Source organism: Neolamprologus multifasciatus, chromosome 12 (genome assembly GCF_963576455.1).
Source record: "Neolamprologus multifasciatus chromosome 12, fNeoMul1.2, whole genome shotgun sequence".
Taxonomy (NCBI): Eukaryota; Metazoa; Chordata; class Actinopteri; order Cichliformes; family Cichlidae; genus Neolamprologus; species Neolamprologus multifasciatus.
Genome location: NC_140450.1, coordinates 6,963,469 through 6,988,166, shown reverse-complemented (window position 1 = coordinate 6,988,166; position 24,698 = coordinate 6,963,469). Strand labels below are relative to the sequence as shown.

The following is a 24,698-nucleotide window of genomic DNA, read 5'->3' as shown; positions in this document are numbered from 1 at the left end:
CCTTATATTTGATTGATCTAAAGCTAAAAAGTGATGGCAGACTTACTTTGGGCGTCATACTGAGAAACTACTTCGTATTAACAAACACTGTTACCTGTAAGGTAAGCGCATTTGAACATAATTGGAAAATTAGCCCTGTTAAATCACTAAGCGTCCTGAAGAGGGTAGTGTTTGTTTTAAGGTGGCACGACGGCTGAAAACTGATTTAACCGAGGACTCCGAACTAAGAAAAACGCCACCGGGCAGCCGCGGAATGCTAAAGGGAATAAATATACGGACTGTAATTCATATTTAACTCGAGAGACTCAAATAACTTTGAAATTTAACCTGAAACAACAACAAGTGCCTCTTTCAGTGCGCAGTGAAGTCAATGGTGCCTCCTTAACAGAGTGCTGGCACTTCGGAAAGGGGAGTGCAAAGGAGAGGGTCAGAACGAGTGGTGGGTGGGGATAGAGCCCTTTTGGAAGAGAGAAAGAAAAAACTAAAAAAAAAAAAAAAAAATCACGTGTTTAGAGATCAAAGGAGATCCGCTTTGTAGAGGAGGAGGAGGAGGGTGAGAAAAAAGAGGGAGAGAGAGGGAGGGAGCGAGAGAGCAAGGGAAAGAGGCAGCGTTTGCAGGCAATGTAATTGACAAGGCTCGCAGTGGTGAAATAAACACGCTTCAGCCAAGGCTCAGTTTTTTTATTGCACAATTTTGACTCTTGACGCATCGCCCGCACAGCGCACAGACCTGATTTCGATTATTTTCACCCGATTAATTCATCCGTGTGAAATTATGTCCCGATCGGCGCAGATCCAGCCGGCAAGATGATGATTTTACCAAGGAGAGGCTCAGATCGTGTGCCCGACTCGGTGGTCTTGGTGATCTTGGTGGTCGCCGCTTCTCTTGGTACCGTCTTCGCCAAGGATACAGCCTTTGTGGAAGTGGTTCTGTTCGAGTCCAGTCCCAATGGAGATTATACTACTTACACGACTGGCTTGCAAGGACGGTTCTCCAAAGCAGGAGCCACTATCAGCGCGGAGGGGGAGATCGTTCAAGTACGTGCAAAGTGTCCTTTTTCTTACGGGGGGGATGACAAGCGGCGGTCCCGAGCAACGCTACCGGGAGCCGGGCTGTAATTTAACCAAGCTGCCCTCCTAGAAACTTTTTCCGCTGGGACTTGGGGGTGCTGACAAGAGTTGTACATGGTGTGTGTGTGTGTGCGGGCAGTGTGTGTGAGGATGGTAACGAAGCTTGCAAGCATATGCGGTCACAAGATGGCTCCTATCTTGTGGAATTCATTCACAGGGAAAACATGCTCTTGCAAGTTATTTTGTTGATGTCTGGAGCTCACTTGAACGCGCCTTACATTCAGTCGCCCTCACTCTGAAACACACGCATTTCGGAGCCGTTTTCTTAAATAGCTACAACCCTACCACCGCCTCCACAAAGTTTGCAAACTCGTAGCGAGCAGGCGTTACGCATTTCGCAAGGGCCACTATTAAAACACTACGAAGCCACTATTTGCGCGTATTTAGCACTTTGTCCGTGTCAGAGCTGAGCCGCGTTATTATATCCGCTCTAAAACCACCCAAAGCAAGTTTTAATAGTGGAATAGGTCTGCTTTTATTGACCGGACCAACATGTAAAATAACCCCACGTCCCGCTTCCTGCACCCTGTTGGTGTGCAGCCGTCACCGCTACATTTGTAGTGGCACGTTTTTGGATAAGGCTCACTTGTAACTATTTCAAGGCTCCGGAAACACAAATAAATAAGAATAGAGTGCGTAGTAGTCGTGGAAGAAGCATCCCGGTTCCATCTTTAATTCCCTGGCCTCAGACATGACAAGTGCACTTGGCTGGAGCTGGCTATGCTTGGACCAACTCTGTGTGGGAGTCACTAAAATATGAAGCTTCTCTTAAGTGCCAGAAGGGTGTATTTGATGTTTTATTATTCTTGCCTAATGTGCTTGGACACTGTTTTTAAGAGTTTGGGTTGTAGTTATGTGCAAAAGCTTTTGATGTTTAATGTTATATTTCCTAACCTCTAACATGTCCTGGATCAGGGGGTGCACAGCTCTTTGTGGGCGATTCCAAGCCAGTCAAATGTAAAGCAGTTTTTGAATGGCCTGTGTCCTCTCTTTGAAGCTTGATGCAATAACTGGGAGATGTTTGTAAAAGCCAGAGTGCAGCAAATGCCTCCATATGAAGGCAATGTGCATAAAGTTTGTCAGCAGTTGCATTGTGATCAGAGACATCATTTCAATATGGGTGTCAGTGAGCTCATCAGTACCCCGGAAGCCACAGCAATAATCATTCCTGACCATTTGTTTTTGCAGGGTATAGGACAGGTCGTGGTGGATCTGAGGCTTAATCGGGTTCAGCCTCAGTTGTGTTGTTGCATTGCCGTCACGCTCTCCAGTCAGCCAGACAGCTAGTAGCACCCTGCAGCCATCCCTCACTTCTCTGCAACAGTGTAGTCAGCTACTCTGCAGCATCTTCTGAGTGCACATTTTTGCTTCTCCCCCCTAAAAAAACATAGGCTCTTATTTTGAAATAAACACGATATGTGGAGATCAAAGGCAGGGATACTCAGCACAGAAATGGGCCCTGTTTATACGCAGTGATGGCCATTTGGCGCCACTCGGTAACCACACAGAATTGTCGGACCTCAGCTTTACATTGAAAACCACATCTATTTAGGTTTGCTTTCTTTGCTAACATGGCCTCTGACCACTTAGAGACAGCTTATATTTTGTCAGGCTATAATGAGGGGCAGTTTGTCCGGCCCGAGCACTGTCTTGAATTTCCTATTTTACCAAAGATTTATGTAAGTTGAAACTGACAATGAATGACAATCATACAACGCGAGGAGTATAATTTAAAAACTGGTATCCAATTTCCTACTTTTGAATTCTGTACTTGTAAAATAACATTGCAGGAATGCGTTGGGAAATTTCTGCGGTGTTGTTTTACACTGGAATTGGGTTAAACTCAAATATTTAGGTTCTTGTCTCTGGTGATCTCGGCAGCCGTTGCACTTGTCCACTTTCGAGGCTTTCGAGTTCAGCGAATAAGCAGCTCGCTTAAGTCTTCCTGAGGTTTGTGGAGCCCTCCGGTCCTCTGTTTGATCAGAACCCTGAGGGGTTTGCGCTACCTTAATTGTGTGTGTATAATAGCGGTCAGACCTCAGCAGGTATGGGTTCAGATTCCGGGGAAAAGTGGGGGAGGCCTTGGCAACACTCTTGAGCAAAGACCCAACCGCGATCACCACTCGTACGCTCTGGACTCTGGTTTTGCTAATTCCCTAAAGCTAACACACCCGCTGATCTGACTGAAGAGTGCAGAAAACAGTGGCACACGCTCCCAGGGCCAAAAATAATAAATTAAGTTAATTTGCTTCTTGCGCTCTTCTAAAAGGGGGGAAGCATGATGACGCATATCTGGCCACAGTGCCAAACCCCAGGCTTCCCAAGGCAGCTCCCTGATTGCTACAGTTCAGCTCCATAATAGCAAAGTAATCAATGTCTCCTTAAATCACTGTGTGTGTGTATCAACAGGCGTGACCTGTTGATAAAGCCTAATTTGGATCACCTGCAATTGAACTACTGAATATTTGATTTCTTGTTTTGCAGTCTTGCTGTACTTTTCCACGGGTTAGCGGCAGCTCAGACTTCGGTTAAACCTTTAATGCAGGGCGTTGACGGCACAACCAAATCATTCCCTGGTTGATTCAAGCAGGTGCGTTTCTCACGCCGGCAGCAGATCCTGCTTCTGCGTTTACCGATGATTTGATTTAAGCAAAACACTCAGTTAGGCTTCTCATCGCTGTGCTGTTTTCATTCTGATCGCCGTTGACAGCACTCGCACGGCATTTCTGATTAGAATGGCTCTAATACGAAGGGAAACGCCATCTGCTGCTCATCATTCTTTATTGTCTCTCAAACGCCAAATCATCTTTCCTGTAGCGAGATGAGCTTCGATGCACTGCATGAGTGCACATCTGCCTCTGATTTCCAGCGGGCCCGTGCTGTCAGCATGTGAGTGAAGAGCTGAGGCAGGGACGTGGCAGGGGCATGCAGGGGACCAGATGGAACTCATAGTGTCATCGGCCAGAACCGGAGGGAATAACGTGGCTCTTGCCTGCTTTCTCTCAGAGGGGACACAGAGCATCCCCTCAATCCCACGTCCTGAAGCACCCAGAATTCGCCTTTGAGCTTCATCTCCATGCATATGAACACTGCGACTTCTTTCAAGGTGGCAGTTTTGGAGGGTTTTTTTGTGTTTTTGTTTCTTGTGCAGGGGTAAAGTGGTGGTTTCAGCGAAGACAACGATGAGCTTAAATACTGGAGCTCCTACCTTGGAGCTGGCAGGAGTTGTGTCGCGCTGCATTTAGACTATAATGAGAGCTTTAGTGGTTTAAGGAATCCAGCGCGCTTTCTCGCCACAGCCTGGAAACCCCAAGAGGCCGTAATGGGCCGGTCCCAGACGGTAGGTGCCAGGGACCGGGCCACTCCCAGCGCCAAAGCAACAGTAGCAGTACACAAATGCTGGTTTAAAAGGTTAAAAGTGCTGCTCCCTACTTTTTTCCATTTATTGGCTTGGCGGTCGCAGCTGTATTTTAAGTGCTATCGTCTCTTAACCGCCACCCTGTTTCACTTTCATGTCCCAGCCAAAGTAATTTGAGGCTGCGTTTCTCCCCTTTTTGGAATAGAACAGACTAAACTGTTTTTCTCTTTCTCTTGCTTAACACCCCCCTCTTATATGCACAAACTCATCCCACACCTTTGCTCTGGTCTTTTTGATGCGTCCGCTGACTTCGAGTTGAAGCTCAGGTGAACTGGGCTGATATTGAATTGCGCTGCCCCTGGATCTTAGTTTCAGACCGTTCCCCACCTCTGTGTCCCACTTATCCTTGCTCCAGTGGCAGCCTGATGATTAGGATACAGGAAGTCAGTTCATTCTTGAAATAAATCTCAGGGTTGCATTTACTTCCCTAAAGTCAAAACATAACTAAAAATTCCTTTATCGTCTAATGTCTTTAAATTTGGCTGAAAAACAGCTTTTTTTCCCCAGTGATATTAAACAAGTTGCACTTCTTAGGACACCAACCTGCTAACATCTGACATTTTTACTTCCCAATTGCTTGATATAACAAAACATTTCTGTCAGATCCAATAATAGTAATTTCAAAGAAGCGTGTGCCAAATGGTAATGATTACCTTTAGTCAACATTGAGATGTCTGTCAATCTTAAAATGCCTTACTTCCTGTTTTGATCACATAGTACTTGTCCAAACTTCTTTCAACTCAGAAATGCTGCTTCTCCAACCCTCAACTGTTGTTTTTCTCACCTGCCGCTGGCTCTGTTGCTCTGTCTTATCTTCCTGCGCTTGCCGCTCCGAGCCTCACATTTCCACCGAATGCACAGCTCCACCTGGAACAAGTGCATGTTGGTACTGGTGGCCCCAGTAGCTATGTTAGTTTCCACAGGGCTGAATGGCTGAGCTTATCTTTGATGTTCAACTCCAAGAGAGATTAGCAGTCAGGGTGATGCTTGCGGCTGCCTCCTCTCCAGCATCCATCCTCTTCCAGAGTAACTTTGTTCACCCGTGTCAGTCCTCTCCTGACATGAGCTCAGACATGCAATCTATTGATTGCATGTCTGAGCTCACTTGTATGAAATCCTTGCATATGTCCTCTGTATTGCACTTGAGTGATGAGGAAATATTTATTCATATTTCCCCCAAGGTTATGATTTTTCTTTGATGCTGCCTGTCTTAAGTGAGGGTTTTTCACTGAAGACAAGTCCTGAGTAGAGTTTTCACTTTCTGAATAACCCCTGGTGTGTTTGCCTGGTCTTTGATGAAATGGTGCTGAAAGGCCCAGTTCATCCTCCCAGCCCACATTTTTATCTACTGACACAGAGGGTCTCCAAAACAAAGGCTAAAGGGTCGAGGGTTATGAAATGACAATGCTCACAGTAGCTCATCCAGGCAGAGGCATGCTTTGTTGTCGGCAAGGAATGTGCTGACTAACTGTGGAAGGCCACAATGCCACTCGCCCCTTTTGTTGTACTTTTTTTTTTTTGCCAGTGAAGGTAGCTGTGCAAAGAGTTCCACTCTTAGCCCTGCGCTCCGTCTTCTTTTCATCCTTCCTAAGTATATTTACTGTCATTGTTCCCTCACTCGTCTTGTTTGTCTTTCATGAAAGGAGAAGTCTTATCTCAGATCTTTCCGACTCATCCAAGTTCAAGAACACCGGGTTCAAAGTTCTTTCTTTTGTGTACATCGTTATATAATGACGAGCCTCATGCGTAAGAACAAAAACACTTGCACACAATGGTGCTATTAATACGCGAAGATCCTGCCCTTTTGTGATCCATAGTTCTGTCAGGACCTCTATAGTCTAAAGGAGATTGTTATTTCAACTTGCAGACATTTATATTTACCAACATGACTCCATTATGGGAGGACGGAGCATGCAGGGAAAGCAGATGTCAAAGGCGACAGATATGAACCTGCTAAAGGCATTAAAAGGAGGTGCTGGGGTGCATGTGGGTTGCAATGTAGCTTGCAGATGCAAAGCAAAACAAACAGACAGAATGAAGCAAATAAATGCACCTTATGTGACATTTACCAACCGGGTGTATAGAAGGATATCAGCTTGACTGTTCAGCTTATACAAGCTGACACTGAGATCAGCTGCTCTGTCAGAGTTGCAGTTAAGCTCGACTTTGTGGCCTAGCTGAACTAACTCTGCTCGATTTTAATTTCTGTATGGTTCAGTGAAGCAGAAACGGGTTTTGCGTGTCAGATCAACCTCGGTCTTATGCACCATATTATTGTTGCGAATGCTCCCCCTGACAGCCTGTATATGAGAAACTCTCCCCAAAGGTCATGTACAGGGGTGCCATATGGGGATAAATCCATTTCAGGTGGAAGCTCTGACCCCATTACGTTCATCTATACCCTCCCATCGTAGAGCACTGTGAGGCTCCTTTTGTGTCTGCAGGTAGTTGTTCCAGTAATGAGGACGATGCAGGCTGTAACACAATGAGGTCAGAGGTATGATGGATTGGTCTCGCTTGGTCAGATGTGAACAAGCTGGGTTATCTGTGTAATTTTTTTTCTGGCACAGCACTGCATGTCTGTTGGCTCTGCAATGAAGATATATCGCTGCATTTTCCCACCTCCTCCTTTTCCCGTTGCTAAACATGCGCCTTGGATTCTGAAGTGAAAAATCGACTCTATTTTTATATTGTCTTTGTTTCATGGGGATTCTGAAGGTATTGGGGACACAGGGTTTTCTGCTTTCCGTTGCCTGTAATGCTTGCTGAAGGACTATCCCCAGGAAAACTCATTTTCATTTAAGATGAATGACTTTTTCTGTAGTTGTAAGAGTAAATTCTTTGCCAACGTAAAACAGATTCATCTCCTGAAATCCCAAAGGGTCAGGTGAAATTTTTTCCATTTTATGAATCTGCAAATGTAGAATCTTCACTGACAAACGATGCCAATAAAAGCTCCTTGGTACAGCCTAGGGCCTCCATAAAGCCTCCACAATTCCTCCGGTTCTTCTTCTGCTTCTTCTCTTCGATCCCTGCCGGCAGCTCAGGCCATGCGGCAGCTCTGTCCAGCCCTTGGACCCTGAACAAGGCTGATCAGGGAGGGGCCTGCGGGGCTGGGCGAATAGCTGCCGGGAGTCATGCTGCGGGTGTAAACCACATGAATGTGCCGCCTGAGCAGATAGGATCAGGCGAGGCGGGGAGGCCTGGGAGGCCACGACGCTCGGCGCAGCACCGCGTGCTAACATCAAAGGCAGTGCGGAGGTGGGGGTGGAGGGGAGGGCGGAGAGAGGAAGAGAGCGAGCGAGGGCCGGGCCAAACTCTTCAAAGGCCTCTCTGACTAATGCCGGGCCTGATATGTGTCGCCACAAAACCGAGCGATGATGCAATTGCAGGCCCCCGAGCTAAATCCGCTCCCATACAAATAAAGATGGAGGTGTTCCCTTGCACAAGCACGGTGAGAAAAATACTTTGAGTGTTTGACTGAAGCCTGAGCACCTTGCAGGTGAAGGTGTTGGGTCACCCTCTGACACTGCTGCTGGATGAATCCCAGTGGGGGGAAAAGGAACAGGAAATGGATTTAGTGTGCACGGGGCGTTTCTAAAGTATACAACAGGTGAAACAGAGTTGACTTTGTTCTTTGTAAAGTTTATACAGGTCGTGTGTTTACATGTGTGAGATAGCGTGTACTTCTCTTCTAATGCGCATGACTACAGATCCCTTCAAAATGCCCCCATGATAATCGGACTGATAACTCATTGACAGCTCCCATGACGGTTGCGGAGCACACGCTGCTGGAGAGAATCTCCGTCGTTGACAGCGCGCAACAGTAATTTGCTGTTGTTGATTCAGTATGCCAGAGGTTATTTGCATGCCTCCGATTGAAGTTATCTTTTCCTCGTCCTTGTTTTGCGAGTGCATGTTCCCTTTGAAGTTAAATTAGTACTAAACAGCTGCACTTTATTTCATTTGAAGTCCAGCCTTTTAATTCCTCCATCCTGGGGTCGATTTCACAAGTCAGGACTGCAGCACAAAGCCTTTGTCGCTGGTTAGAAAAAAAAGAGGCATGCTGCAGCTCAAGGCTATTGCAGCAAATTGCTAATATACTTACATGGAGGGTGGAAAAAACTGAATTTGTATCAAAGCTTTCCTTTATTGCTACAAATGTCAGTTCATTTCTGATTATTTTTTTTCCTGCCAGAAACTGATTTTTAAAATATTGTCTAACCCAAAGACATATGGTGTTCTGCTTTTCATTCTAACCTGTTGTTTTACTGGTGTTCCAGCAGTTAAAATGCTCAGTTACACTGGAAATGTTCCTTATGTGGTCAGCACATCATCAGTGAAAGCCTCATTAGCAAAATAGCCAGCAGTTTCACATAATTGTATCCACGCTGAGACTTCTGTGCTGCTGGGACGGCGAGGGGCAGAAAGCGTGGCGAACCACTGTGAGTTATAGATTGCGTTGGCCCTGTTTCAGTGACAGTTTGCAGGTGCCGTTGCCTCTAAGGTGCTGCTGTTAGGTGGATACTGCAATTGAACCTCAGGCTGGGGAAGAAGTGCTGTCTAAGTCTTTTAGTCATTATTGGAAGGCTTACATGCTATATCCAATACTACATGTTAGATATTCTGTCCAAGCCAATATTATACAAAATGTCATGGGAACTCTGTAGAGGAAAGCTGTATTTTTATAATTTCATGATTTTCTTCACTAATATCAGTGTAGATATTATTTTAAAGTGAGTTTTTATTTCAACAACATTGCACTAGAGGTATATTTTGATGAACGAGACGCCTAATCTGTAATTAAATACATTAAAACATCGTCATGATCAGTTTGGCTAATAGATGCGACTTTTTATGTCATGCAAATTCTTTCTGCATTACTCAAGACCCCACCCTTCCCCACCACCTGTACCCTCCTGGCTCAGCATGAGCCTGAGGTTTATGAAAAGGTGAGGATAATTACTCCTGACCAGCTGTGTCCATATCTTTCTCCTTGCAATCCATCTGTTCACCTTTCATTGTTCTTGCATATTACTGTCAGGAAAAATGTCAAGACTTTCCCCCTCTTTTTAGCATATGCCACAACTTACAGCTCGCTAAATAAGCAAAATAACATGGAGGACATCATTATTTTTGTCAGTATGCTTTCTCTATTTCACAACTTCTCTTGTATTTATCTAGATTCATCCTTGTGTCGCACATCATTGTAAAAGCTGCTCTTCCCATTTTTAGCAATTTCATAAAAGGCCGAGGAGATATGCTTTGTTTCCCCCCCCCTTCTCCCCTGACACTGTATGGGCACTTTGTTCAAACACACTTGGCTCACTAATGACAGCGTGTCCTTGGACATGTCAAGGAAATCTAGATTCTCCGAATTCTGTTTTAAGAGAAGGGAGAGATGGAGTGGGAGAGGATGGGAATGACAGAAAAAGACAGGCCAATACAGCCCTTTGCTATTCTGTCTGCATCCCACAGGCATGTGACACAGTCAAATTGTCACCCCCGGGGTGACATGCATCCCGCAGGCATTTCGAAGTAAACACATCTCGGGGAATGTGGCCTCGCCATATTGGAAGCATCTTTTTCGCTCTCATGTAATGAATGCAGGAGGATCTGAAGGCTGTATTATTTACGCATAAGAAGAAGCTCTGATACTTTTATGATCTAAAAGTAACGATGCTTGTGATCTGAGCATCATTGCAGGAGTAGTTTGACACATTGGGACACTGTCATTTTTATACTGTAAGTTTATACAAAAAAAACAAACAAGACAAATGAGACCAAATTTGTTTTTAATGCACTTTTTTTAGGTGCTGGGAACTTTATGCAATAATTTCAGTTTTTTCACAGCAGTTGTAAACTAAATAAAACTTTCAGATGTTCCCATTGTCTTTATTATGAAACATGCCCTGTAGCCTAATAAAAGATACATAAATGTGAAAATTATTATGGAAATGTTGCAGTCTGTGATGGCTGGAGTAAGATTAGGTGAGACCCATTTGGCATTATTTTTGTTTTAAACTTAACTAAGTTGGCAAGCTGTGGGCTCTTATTAAAGCAGTCATCTAAAGGCTATTCTATAACATGCTAATGAATGGTCATAGTGCACAGTCAGTAATGTGTTGGCGGGAAAAAAACAGCAACATGAGGCCAGACTGGGTTTATTCGCTCAGAGACTTCCACACCAGAGCTCACAGCGTATAATGTTGCCAAGACAAGGCCGGGAGTCCAAGATACTACATTGGGTGGATGTTGTGTGACCAGCGATCTCAACATAAAAAATATAGGAGCTGCAACCTTATGGTGCTTTTGAGGGGTAGCGAGTGGGTGCATGTATGCTTCAGTAATAACCCTTTTTGTGATATTAGATGTGCAGTTATGTGGTCTCGACTCGCTGTCGAGCACTCAGGGCTTTTGTGCTCGCAAGTGCCACACTCGTCTGTCCTAATCTTAATTAGCTTCAAACCAAAACATCCGGTCTCAAAGGCGGTGAGGGTTGTTAAATTCAGAAAATATGAATCCATTAACATTAATCAGAACCCATCTGCAAAACTTAAAATGCCGTGCTTCCTGACAACTGAGTCAGTCACTTTGTCAGTTGGGCTTCCAGTAAAAAATCTGGATGGGAATTTCTCCGAAAGGCTTTTATGTGAATTCTCCGTAATGGCTTTACACTCCACTGAGGTTTTTCAGCAGTGTTGCCACCAAATGATAACAGGTGATAACAAATGAAGGTGCCTGTTACGACATTTCCTAAATTTTATGTTTTGATTTAACACGAGTTTATCCGCGTGCCTGTTTTTTGAGCCGTTTCCTGTTGGCAACCGCACATTATGCATTTCGGTCAGCTTTCCTGCGGCACTGCCTCAAGCTAAGCTCATGGACGGAGGATTTGGGAAGGTACTGATGCATACATTTGTCATAATTACTGTTTTGCAAAAGCTGGAGTTTGAATCGCCCAGGCAACGGGAAAGCTCCAGAATTCAAATTAGAGTGTGGGATTGAGCTTTAAGTTGTGGAGAAGGGCTTTTTTTCAGCTTTTTGGTTACTGCATCCAGGAAGTCTCCATCATTTTTGCAGTCTGCCCCCCCCCCCCCCCCCCCCCCCCCCCCCGCTGATTGGTCTTGGTTGCTTATGTATTAAAAGCTTGAGTTGGCATGGCACTTCTATCCTTGTGAGTTGAGGCAGCACGGAGGAAAGGTGAGGATAACACAACAGTCCTCCTCACAGGCATGAAAGCATCTTAAGCCAGTTACACGTATAATTGTGTCATAAAAAAAAAATAAACAGCTGCGAATGCAAGCGCGTTTCTTTTGCTCGTTCCTTCTCTTGGTTCTTTCTCGGTGTCTTTTCGCTCCGTCTTGTGTCTCTGTTCCGCATGGGAGGGGAAGGAGTAGGGTGTATAAAAGTGGGACCACACATGCTGTGTCAATGTTTGCTGGAATAATTAGAGACAATGTGGGCCAATAACGGGAGGAGTGCAGTAACCTGAACTCACTTTGTTCTGCCCCAACAGCAACACAAAAGCCTTTCACAGATGCGCAGATCCGCAGGCTGAGAGCAAGAGCAACTGCACTTTTAGCCGGCGCGCTGCAGAGCTCCGAGGATCAGCAGGAAAATGGATTGGTTTCTATGGAACCGCTCTCATTTCACTATTTGTGCCAGCTCAAAGTGATGCTGATGTCACTCTAAAGGCCTTTTAAGCACTGCCTGAACGTCCCTGCCATCCAGGCCCAGAAAAACAACCCTACCCCTTGTCACCCTCCCCAGTCTTCCAACACATGTCCCTGGCTTAGAGGACCCTCTTTAACTAGAGGATATCCGGCCGCTCGGTATGCAAAGAGCCTGTGGATTCCTGACGCGAGTGCTAGAGCTGGACTCAGAGGTGACTTTCAGCGTAGCCAGACAACCGTTGGATTAGCGGGACACTTTGCGTTGAATCTGAGCCAATGGGAGGCAGCCTGGCCAGGGGTAGGAGGTACTGGGTTAAATGCAGGCTAATAGACTGCTTTGTAGCATATATGATGGATTAGATTTTAAGCATACCAGAGCTGATTGTGTCCTGTATTATTTAACACAAAGTAAAATAGAAAGTTTGTTTTTTCTCAGCATATAATTAAAATGAGACAAATGAACATTTGTGTTGTACTTAAAGACACAAAGTGTTTTTAGTGCGGACGGGAATCAGATTTTGTGCCGAAGGAACCGAGTGAATGATCGCGAAGCGTTGCCTGCGCTGCGGATGTTTCTGACTGTAACAGAGTGACCCGCTGCTGTGCTCACACCCCGGAGATGGACCAACTGGTTTGTCCCCTCTGGTGTCCATCTTGAAAGGGGACACCGCTATGGGATGCATACATCCCCTGGAGGTTACTGGTGTCATTGTGGCACCTGTCTCCTCCACTCTTTGCCTGTGTCAACAGCTCAGATTTATTTACATTCACAGTTTTCCCTTTTCCAGATCTGGAATCAGCAGAAGATTCCTGTTTTGTGAGATCTGGAAGTTTGTCAGTCGATGGAGTTTATGAATGTATTTATTTTATAGCTAAACCACTCGCTCCGAACACTGCACCCTTTCTGTCGTGTTCGCGAAACACAACAACAATGTTGTACGCAGCAATCTTCTTGTGTGGATGCAGTGCTATGTATTTATGCTACTTCTAGTGTTTCGATATTTATAGGTACTTGTCTGTGAGCTTGATTGCAGTTCAATTTTTGTTTTTTTTTCCACAAACCACATGCATCCTGAATCTCAGAAGCAGCGGGTTTGGTTCAAAAATACACTGTAAAGACTTAATGCAGTTTCCCTGCAGGACTAACGTGTGTTTTTAAGTCTTGCAACTATTCATATTTAGTATTTTTCAGTTTTGTGTCACAGAGCGTAATCTTATCTCTGCTTTTAGCCTCGGGATACACAACAGCTTTCGTTTTCTTCTCTTCCACCCGGTGTTCTCCTCTAATCAGTCTCAGATTCTCACTTTGCCTCCTTGTCATTCTCTTCTCTTACTCCTCCAAGGCTTGTTTTCCTCCTTTTTTTTCCACCTCCTCCTCCTTCTATCTCTCTCCTTGTCTTTCCATTCCACCGGGCTGATGTTCTTTTCTGTACTCCTGGCTCGCAATGTGTTCCTCATCACAGCTTGTGTTTCCTCTTATCTGGCGTTCTTTTATCAGCGGCCGCCACACATGCCCGAGAAAAAAGGGGAGGGGGAGGTTTGGGGGCTGATGTTATCAGCAGGTGGAGATTTCACCACAAGAGTTTGGGGGCCCAGTGTGGCCAGAGGAGGGCCGTGCCGGAAAGGCTCTGACATGGGAGCCAGCAATGTAAATTCTTTACGGTGCAGCCTCACTGTCATCTAAACACCTGCCTTTTCAGTTACACAAGTAAGCTTTCTGCACGACACTTGGAGAGAGTGTAAGCATTTGGCGAATGGGCAGTAATGCACACGTCGACAAGGTTGAAGCTGTTTTGCCTTTTGTTCTTTCACCTGCTCAGCCAACAAAGAGCACAAGTGTAAATAGTCTTTTGCAAAAACAAAACTGCTGCAGCGATTGTAAAAGTGTCACTTCACATGTGGCCAATGAGAGAATACACCTTAAAACAGGTGTAAAGTATATTTAAAACCTTACATTAAGTTCTAATCGGCATCCGGTTTCAATGCAAAGTAGCGGCGTATGTCAGGTCTGTGCGTCACAAAGAAGATAAGTCCTTGACATGGAGGGAAAGGAGAGCAGGGATGGTAGGGATAGACCGGCGGGTAAACCAAAGCACAGGCTCACAAAAGCCTAAAATGATATCGCTGGTGGATATCTGGATGCTTGGGATGCCTTGGATGGCTGCTGTACACTTTTGGCTTTGTCTTTGCGAGGATGAATAGAGGCCTCTGTGGTAGTGATGACAGGCTTCTCCAGGCTGGGCCCTGGTTGGCTGGCAGGCTAGGTGCTGAAGGTCTGGAGGATTCAGCTCTCTCGTAGGGGCAGAAGCCCGACAAAGGATGCTGATCGTCCAGGTTCGCCCCACAAAAGACGCTCTGTTCTTGGCCTAGGACCTGCCCTTGTTATTGTGACATGCCTGTTGCATTCATACACATGAGTTTAGCTGAGACCGACACACCCACAGCAACTATAATAGCCACCTGTGTGGGGATATACTCAGTTATGTTGGTGTTGTTGATTTTTGCAAGAGGCTGCAGAGACTGACTTTTCTAGGTGCAAAAATAAGGCAGTTTGTATAGAAGTCTATGAGGAAATGATCCTGTGTATTGCCTGACTCAGTAGACACTTAACTAAGTAACCAAGTTTATGGTCTAAATAACTAGTTCCAGGTCTCATGTAATACAAAATGATGTTTTTGTTAATGAAGCTTCTTTTTGTATTAAAAAAGATCAAAAGCAGGGTATGTTTTTGTTTTTTAAGACTTTGGCTTTGTGATTTGCACATTCTCAAAACAAGCACAAGGTCCCTGGTCTAATCCCAGGGGGGATACATGAATCCCTTTGGGGTTACATCAGGAAGGGCATCCGGCATTAAAACTGTCAAATCAAACATGCAGCGCTGCCCACTGGCAGCTCTTTGTGAACAAGGGAACAGCTGAAAGTAGCAGCTTCTTCTTTGTGATTGACAAGGCTCTACTATACAAGTGGACAGTCTACCACCTTACTGGTGACATCTGGTTTCAAAACAAGAAGATGGGGAAAAATGCCCAAGTCAGGAGGCTTGAAAAGGGGACATCATGTTGATGAAATTTATCTCATGCAGTTCATGGAACAGATGTAAGATATTAATAAAAACTGAAAGCTGTGATTTCTTTGACTGTGGGCCATTGAGCTGGTTTAAAGCTGATATGAAGTTGGCAGATAAGCCCAAAAGAGTCATTTCACAAAGAAGGCGCTGCAATGGCCTTGAAAGAGGTTACCTTTGCTTAGATGGCCAGTGAGGTAAACACACTGCTCACTGTACTGTGCATCTTATGTGTTTACATGCTAGCTGGGGGCACTAATAGCTGAGACTAGTTGCAGTCTTTTCATGTTTTTTTTATTTCAAATTATTAACAAAGAAAGGAGAAGCTGTTTGGGGCTTCCAGGCTTGATGCATAAAGAGTGAAAGTTCTCCCAGACCCTTCACATGCCCCTTCGGGTCTATGCCAAATGCCCCTCTTAGAGATTCGTGGAGCCTCTTTGATCCTTATTCTTTCCTCCCAGCTGGGAGGCCAGAGGATGCAAACAGCCCTTTTCCAAGTCACACATTCTTTCCTAAGGACCAAGAGGTCCTGACCCATAGCTGCAGTGGAATTTCATATACAGAAATAGGCCAAACTTGCCAGGCCATTTGAATGTCCAGCCGTCCGATTTTACCATTCATCACCCTTAGATCTTCTGAATTGGATAGTCAGCTTTAACACGTCACGGTGAAGTGCTGGAATACCCTCACGGAGCCTTCGTTTGCCCCTTTCCTCTACAGTGTTTTCATCGCATCAATTGTCTGTTTAAAATCTAGCTTCACCAATATCTCAATGTTCAGAACGAACACGAGTTCTGAACTAATTGCTGCTGCAAGATTTAGTTTTCAAAGTACTTCACATTGAAATGGGTCCAAGCCACCTAAGAGGTTTTCAAAAAGAGTTTTGCCTCCTGAGAAGACTCAAGATTGTTTGTTTTGACATCCTCTCTAAATGACTCTAACTTCAGACAGTTTTTCAAGCCTTTTTTGTCTCCAGGGACACTATTTGCCATAGCTCCTCTTTTTTCCAGAAAAGGACTTGCAACCTGCAGTCCTCTTAGATGTGGAGCCAAATGCCCCGTAGGTCACAGTCAGCTAAGTGGTTCCTTGCATCTAATAAAAAACAAATCAAATAACATGGCTCCCTAGGGGTTTATAGCGCTACAGTCTCTGGACTCCAGGGCAGATAAACCTCTTCAAACGTCCCCATGCAAATATTTGAATGTGGGAGGAACTTTTTGGCTGTGATTGTATAATTTACTGTCAGGTTCATGAGCCTTTAGATTTATAGCTATTTCATAATATTACCTCCGTGCACTACACACAGTGGATTCTGACTATTAAAGCCACAACATGCCAAAGAGCTGACCACTGGGCTGCTGAACAGTTCTCTGAACTGTGAAATGACCTTATCTTTAGATGCCGGCCATTAGCTTTTCAAAGAGCCAGACAGAAAATACATTTGCGTAAAGTAGGTTTGATGTTTAACTCTTAAACGATGGTTATCCTCTGGGTCTCGCTTATTCCGGAGCTCTTGTTCCTCTTCTCCTACAGTCTCCGTCAGCTTGTACCTCTGGCAGCGCAGCTAGGGAGAAGGAGAGGAACAATACGGCATTTGTGCGCTGCTCTGCACTTGGCCTGCTGCTAAACAAATGTTCGGAGGAATTCTAATGGCTGGCCTTGCCCCTGGGCCCGAGCTGATCCCACAGTGACTTCATAAACACTCTCTGAAGTGATCAAAAGAACAAATCACCCTTTATAGGGAGATATATGGTAATGGAATTATTTCCACATCAATTAAAATATACTTTGGCTCTCTCTTGGCCTTGTGTAGACTATTTATTTTGACCCTGCTGCAGAAAGGGAAGCGTTCTATTGCCCAGGGCGCATACATAAATTTTCGGGGAGGTGCAGTTTTTGCAGTAGTGTTTATGGCGTCTTCTCAAGCTGCGGCTGTTTGTGGCAAAACTGATCAGTTGAAATGCAGAACTCCAATCGTAAATAATTACTTTTTAATGACAGTTCTTAAACTTGGGTTATCTTTTACTTGCATAAGCTTAAGTCCTGAAAGTTTAAATAAAAAAAAACCCCATTGTGGAACATTTAAAATACATAGACCCCGTTCTCAAGTGGTGATGTGGCTTAGCATTAAATGGTCAGGTGATGTGGCCATGAGGTGATGAGGAAATGTCACGCATACGGAAGAGCCTGTCATGTTCCCGTTTTTGTGTTTTTTGTTTTTCATGGAAGAGAAGCTTACTATTAGAGGGTTTATTCAACCAAATCAACAAACCAACGTATTTCTCCCCTTGGGAGTTTCTTCTATAATATTTAAACAGCTCTGATTATTTAAAGTTTTGCTTTTTTTAACCTCTGAACTTTAGGATCAAGAAGGGTTGTGAATATATTGGTAAATATGGGCCATGAGTCAGTCGGGCTAATAGTAGAGTTGAATGCAGTAAATATTACAAATATTGTGTTTAGTTTAATGGCTAACAGACTGTTTGATCAGACTGTGATTTATACAAATCCAGGTAGTTTATTAAGTTGGAACAAATAATATTATCTGAGCTTAAACTTACTCAGAAGACAAACAAATGTTTTCTCTAAATCCACCTCACCTGCCTTCACCTACCACTGCATTTTTCACCTCCTCGCCCAGGCCTCAACTTGGCACCTTTCTGCTTTTTATCTCCACCCGCTGATGGAGCCAGCCATTGAAGCAACCTCGACACCGCCCCCACTCCTCCACAACCTTTCTCTGTGTCTCTTTACTGCGCGCCTGCACAATAGCCTCGCTCGGCAGAAGTCCAAGAACGTTGTTTGTCCGATCACCGCTGCGGCCCCACCCCCCTTTTATTGGTGCATGCGGAGGGACAGTGAGCGAGTGTGTAGGTCTGTGTGCGCAAACAGTTTTTTCCAAGCAGTCGGAGGGAGGTGTGGCCGGATCGTTATGGTAACTTATATTGACCGAGCGGAGGGGGGACAAAAAGTGGAGCTCGGCGCATGCTTTAGACTTGCAAAGCAGGAGGCGTTTGCTGGAGCATCCCAGATTGACGACGCGTAGATGGTGTCAGGTGACGGGCTTTTGGCGCACTTCCGAGGCTTTGATGGGAAATTAACTCTTGAATGTCTTTTTAAAACTGTTAGCAACACAAAAGATGAGCAACTGTTCGATCAAAAGTCCAAGGTACTGAAAAAGGAACCAAGTCAACTACAACTCCAAGGCTGCACTATGAATAAGTAAACGTGCTTTGAAGAGTTATAATAAAACATTCAGCAGTTTAAATCGGGTCACATATGAACTGTATTTTGTCCCCAGCTTCTGCACTGAGGTGTTCTGAATTTTTGATACAGCTGTAATTCATTCTCTTCCTAGCAACATTGCCTGTGGGTTATAGGTATAGCAGCTTTGAGAGCTGGATATCATACTGAATGAACAGAGATTGCAATACATACAACATTATCCTATTGGCTCATTACATTGTCCAGCAAAACTATGTATTTCTGTGCATTTTTCATTTATAAAATGCTGGAAAATAAAGAAAAAAAAACTGTTAAGGGTGAGTGATTGAGCTAATATAGCGATATGCTAACTCCACTGCTGTTTTGTGTATGGTTTTGTTTATAATCCTTTATAATAGGGCTGTTCGATATAATGATATATATCGATGACGATATAAAAACATCTATCGTTTCATTTTACGCTATCGTTTGTTTCGTGGTGTCGCAAAATAAACTGTTTACGGCAATATTTTTTCATCGTTTTGATGGTCACTGTAGTGGCTATATTCATTTCTTAAAGTTCTCTCTTTCTCTTATATTTAATATAACCACACTACGGATGGACAAGCGCCTGTTTTTATGCGGTGTGGTTAGCAACATGGACGGTAACACCATCGCGTGTCCGCTTGTTTATGTTCCACATAAACCTTTCACAATAAAGCTCAAGATCCTGTTGAGACTTTTCAAAATAAACTGAATCACGTGAAAGAGCAGATTATTTACGGATGAGAATTAAAAAAGAGCCGCCAGGTGCTAAAAAATCAACCTTAGACTCAAACGTTAGAACAGGCTTTTCCCCGCAGCACGCTGTGTAATAAATACTCACAAAGAAAACGGCGGCTGTTACAACTTATGTCTAAAAATGTAAAGTTTAAGCTAATAGCATTTGTTCTCCGCACTTGGTTGCTCACTTAGAGGCTTTTCGGTGCTCTTCATCTGTTTGTTTGTTGTTTTTTTTTAGGTGGTTGGCTTTCCAGTTTTATCCATTTTATAATCAACATAATCGAGTGATTTGTATTCCCATTTCCTCACAAGCGACTTTGTGCATGGCTGTTTCTGGCAGCTGCAATCAGTTGAAAAATCTTTAAATATCGCCCAACCATGAAACTAGTAGCAATCTTTAAAGCTGATTCACTGGCCACAGGTTTTGGATGTGTTTAAAAGATTCTTCAGTCACACACCTCGCCGCGGTTTAATCCCAGGCTTCGATACCCTGAACCCAGCTGCTCTGCCAGGGGCAGGCCTGTTCCAGTCATTTTTGTCCATGCCACTGACCTCCAAGCGCACCTCTGCGGGGTCTGGCCCAAAGCCGGACGGTTGATGGCGGACATTGTTGAAGCAGTGGGTTCCCCTCACCCGGGCAACCGGGCCCCTTTGAGCCCTTACCCCTTACTGTTTGCCCAGCCACTCTTTCCTCCTCAGCCCACTCTTCTTCTTTTCCCCTCTCGCCGTGGAAGTGAAAGGAAGCTTGAGAGACAGCATGTTGTTTTGTGCTCACTGCTTGGATATGCTGCTGGTGGCCGGCTTCCTATGGCGCACCAAAGCTCCCATTCACTTTCTCTCCTTCTCTTTCTTTGACCTCCTCTCGGGAACGAACCACTGTTTGATCACATTAGGGGAGAAAGAGAGAGATCAGTGGTGCTTTTGACATTCCCACTAGCTTTTGACAGTCTATGTGCAGCTGATCAGTTTGCCCGGCACCAGCAAGTGGCCTCTTTTGAATTTTTCCTCTCTCTTTTATGTTTTTTAGGCCAGCCATTGTTAAGCCTTTTGATTAGAATGTGTGGGTAGAGCTTAGCAGGACTGGTGTTTCATTTCTTATTTCACACTTTTCTCTTGAGTCTGCTCTCCCTTTTGTTGGGAAGAGCTTGTGTTGACGGCTTTTCTCAAAATGTCAACTTCTGCGATCATATCTGTAGGAAAAACATGCACTCGTAAGTGAAAGAGAGCAACGGCATGCGGATGTGCCACTTTGATCGCCACAAAGAGGCCGTGAAAGCTGGGGAACGCTTAGTGTGTTGGCCACTGAGGAAGCAGAAATGCTAAAAACTGCACAGTTGGTGAAAAACCACAGTTTCTACAAAAGGTGAATCAGAATGTGGGCGTTGAGCAATTGCTCGCTGATATTCTACCGTCCTTTTCTTTATCACTTCTCAGAATCACTCTGATAGCACACGCTCCTCTCTTTTGATCTGCAAGGTTTGAGCATATCGAAAGCTCACGTGGCTTCGGGTATGACCACTTCACAATTATCGGGGGCTGTGCTTACTAAAAAGCAGAATCTGTAAAAGGCTTAAAGGAAAAGGCCTCTGGAATCTTGTTTTATTTATGCCAAAAATGCCTGGCCACAATTAACCAACCACGACCATTCTGAATGTCAATTTAGGTCATTTTCTACCCTCACAAAAGCCCTGGACTTGGAGCCCATAAAGGAGAAAAAAAGCTGATGTAATGGGTTTAAGAAAATCTCCAAGGGGAGTCAAACCTCACCCACACAACCCCAACCAACCCCCCTGCCCCGCCACCACCTCGGTCTAAAATCCACTCTTCTGAAGTGGTCACCACCTTCGGTCAACATCAAAATATGATACGCAGGAACAGCGGCTGTGAAACTTTCAACGGTAGAGTTAGTTTGTAGACGGAGGAGAAGCATTTATGAGGATTTTATTTTGCAAGCCCCCCCCAAAAAACAGAGGAAATGTTTATGATTGACTGATTTGGTGTTTGGGATGGGGGAAGGGGAGCAGGAGATGAAGGCAGAGGGAAGAGGGTGAAATAGAAAGGAGGGGGGAAAGGAGGGGAGGTAAAGAAAAGAAATCCCAGCCTTGGCACACACACTCATGCGCTCGCGCGCGCACACACACAAACTGCAGTGTAGAGCACAAAAGAAACCTGTAACGCCTCCAGATTCCTTCTAGTCGAGTATCAAAGACATGCTTTGGTTAAGAACGAGACTAGTGCGCAAGATAGCACCGAGCGAGCCAGTGAACCCAGCACTGGCTCGGTTGGGTGCTGTGAGTTAATCTCTCAGATGGGATTTTTCTCCCTTCTTCTTCTCCACCCTCCTCCCTCTCTTTGGGGATATCGGTATTGCTGCGTAGCTCTGAATAGAGGGACTTGTCTAACCTGATCACTGGTCAGAAAAAGCACAGGGAGAGGTTCAAAAACCACACGCAGAGACGACCGCTGCTTTTAAGTTCGGACCAGTGGTTTATCCCACCTCTATTCTGCCTGGCATAGCTCTTGTCCCAGACCTCCTAATACTTGAAAGAATCTTTTGAAAGGGCGCTTTAAACTGAAACTTTAGATGAAAAGTATGGTGGGATTTAAAAAAAAAAAACAGTCTTCTTTAAGTTAGCTTTGTGATGACTTTATCCTGTTATTTCTTCAGATGGATTCATAGAAAATAAGTGTGATGTCTCTAAGGTGTCTGCCAAACTAACAGCCCACACCTCATAATTCTCTTTACAATGAGAACATAATGAATAATAGAAGACAGGAAAACACATCTCCAAAGCTGGACAGAAAATCTAGCTTCCATCATATTTGTTTCTGAATCACTGTTGGCTTCATTTGAGGCAGTGTGGCTTAACAGTTAGGGCTCTGGCTTACTGATCAAAAGCTTGTTTCTGAGCAAGCCCCTAAACCCTGTCTGCTCTGAGGGCTGGGGGGGATCGTATCATGGCTGACCCTGGGCACTGACCACAGCTTGCTAACAAACTAATAAACTATGCAGGAAAAATCATTTGACTGTGCCTGTAATTTATATATCACTAATCTTTATATTAGTATTCGGAGACGTCATTGATGTGATCCATGTCTGTGGTTACTAAAAGGCTATGATGCAGTGATGGCTACCCCTCATCAAAACATGAATGGCCCCACAGAAAAAGCTGCAGCTAGGCTTACAAATACGATTTCTTTGATCAAATCTTGAGGCAAAAACATCCAGGAGCAACTTGTCAAGACTGCAGCGTCAGATTTGTAGTTATGTAAAAATGATTACTTTCTTATGGAAGCCCGTTTCCGCCACTAAAAAAAAAGTATCCATAACTCGAAATTTCGACTAATCTTTCTTGAAATTTCGAGTTATTTTCTCAAAATTTCGACTTATTAACTTGAAATTTGGAGAAAAGTAGCTTGAAATTTTCACTTACTTTTCTCCAAATTTTGAGTTAATAACTCAAAATTTCAAGTTAGCGCTGCCGGTCAGTAATCTACGTGAATGACATCATTTCCTTGTTACCCGGAAGCTGAAGCCCTCAGCTACAAATGCTACAGCTAAGCTAGCAGTATCACAGCCAGTCATGAATGCACAAATTGCTGATTATTTTCAGCGCGACTTCACAAATGATGAAATCCTTGTGTTATTAGCTGAATCACATGGCGTTACTATCAGCAAACGTACTCTAGAAAGCGCCAATTAGTTGCGATCCGGTTTTGAGCGCGCATTCCACGTAGATTACTGATTGGCAGAGCTAACTTGAAATGTTTTCGATTTAATAAGTCGAAATTTCGAGTTATGGAAACTTTTTTTTTTGTGGCGGAAAACTGGCCTCCATACTTTCTAGTTCAGGGAAAGGGTTGCAATGACACTCGACATGACATAAACCCATGTGTCCCAGTCTGTTTCAATGTTTCCTACACATACACCATGTATATAGTTCCACCCACATATGTATACATATACACTGTTTTTCTTACTTTATTCTATTTATTTAATTATTTATTTATTTTCCGCCTTCATTGTATATTGGTTTCTCTTCTTCTTACTTTAGCATCTTTGTGGTTCAGCTACCCAATTTCGCTGTGCAAGAAACTGCACAACGACAATAAAAAGCTCTAAGTCTCTAAGTGTCACAGGAGTCCTTGTGTTTCTATATACAAATATAGAATAGCTTTCAGCTGGTGCACAGTCAAGGTCAGTGTGAATATTTAGCATCTGCATTTTGCATAAAAGGGAGAAAATGGGGATAAATTAAATGTAGTTGTTGAAAAAAGTGCGACTAAAGTATTTACCGAGCTGGAGGCTCAAGCGGTTATTACTTATCAGCAAATATTCCACTATGTTTACCATGCAAAGCTCTGGAGGCACATATTGTATACGCATTGTGTCCATGTGACCCGGGCTTTTCCTAGAAGCTACAACAACGAGAACATAATTGGCAGTTTGGAAAGCATCCAAATAGCTTCCTTTGCCCTTGTTCTTTCCATCAGGATCTTCCCTTAAGGAATGTATGTAGAACGCCGCATGCTGATAACAGCCCTCCCTCCACCTAAGAACCCTTCATTCTGTTTCCCATTATTCATTAAAATGGCTCGGTCTTTGTTTATTTATTGTCGTTTCCTGTGGAATATCATTAGCTAGTTGGAGAGCGTGAGCTTCTGGGTTGCGCTTTCCTTCTCTCCCTCTGGTTTGCCGTGAAAGGTGATCGTGCAGCCATTCACAGAAACTAGAGAACAATCAAAAGACAGAGAGGGTTCAGGAAAAAGCCAAGCAAGCCAAGAAAAAAGCAGACTTGGGGAAGTCGTCAGAGGCTGTTCATCAGTTTTCACTAATCTCTTCCGATGCATATTCCTCCCTGTTTTGTTTAAGTGTCTCTACATTTCAAACAGAATCAAAAGGCTAATTGCAGATGACACATAACACATTCCACATGTGGTTTAATGGTGTCCCCGCTCTTCATCTTCTTCGCTCTAAGTGCCGCGTGACCTTAGCCATATGACCCGGAAGTGACGTAGCTGAGCATTTCCTCTGGTGTATTTGGAACCCCAGTAAGTGTTTCCTAAAGCAAACAAGTCGGAGGCAGCTGCAATCTGAAACCACGCTAATGCTGGCTGCCTCCCCACCTTGGTTCGCTCTCTCCCAAAACCCTGTGGCCACAGGGGGAAGCAGAGGTAAGGTGGAAGGGAAGGGGGGGTGATGAGCTCTTACTGTATGAAACCCACTTTGTACACATTCATTTAAGTGTGTGAACATGCGCATGTACTGTAAGTCCAGTTCACATTCCTCTCAGCTCTGACTGGCAGGGAGCTGCAATCCTCTGCAAACACACTGTGTGGTGTGAGCCAATATTCAGGTTGGCCTCGTCTAGCCGAGCCCTGACAGACACCGGCATGCAAGGCCAAAACGGCTTGTTTGCGC

The 24,698-nt window shown here is 44.3% G+C and overlaps 1 protein-coding gene across 3 annotated transcripts in view; it reads left to right on the top strand.

Annotated features, from left to right (window-relative positions):
- Positions 1–497: 497 nt before the first annotated feature.
- Positions 498–24,698, top strand: part of znrf3 (zinc and ring finger 3) — a 65,931-nt gene continuing 41,730 nt past the window's right edge. Inside the window, exon 1 of one of the 3 annotated variants that reach the window (XM_085179728.1) lies at positions 498–1,038. In XM_085179728.1, the coding sequence (XP_085035854.1) occupies positions 808–1,038 (231 nt within the window). In that variant the 5' untranslated portion in view covers positions 498–807. Of the gene's footprint in view, positions 24,452–24,698 lie in introns of all 3 variants that reach the window. The other 2 variants (XM_085179727.1, XM_085179729.1) reach the window with 2 other exon arrangements.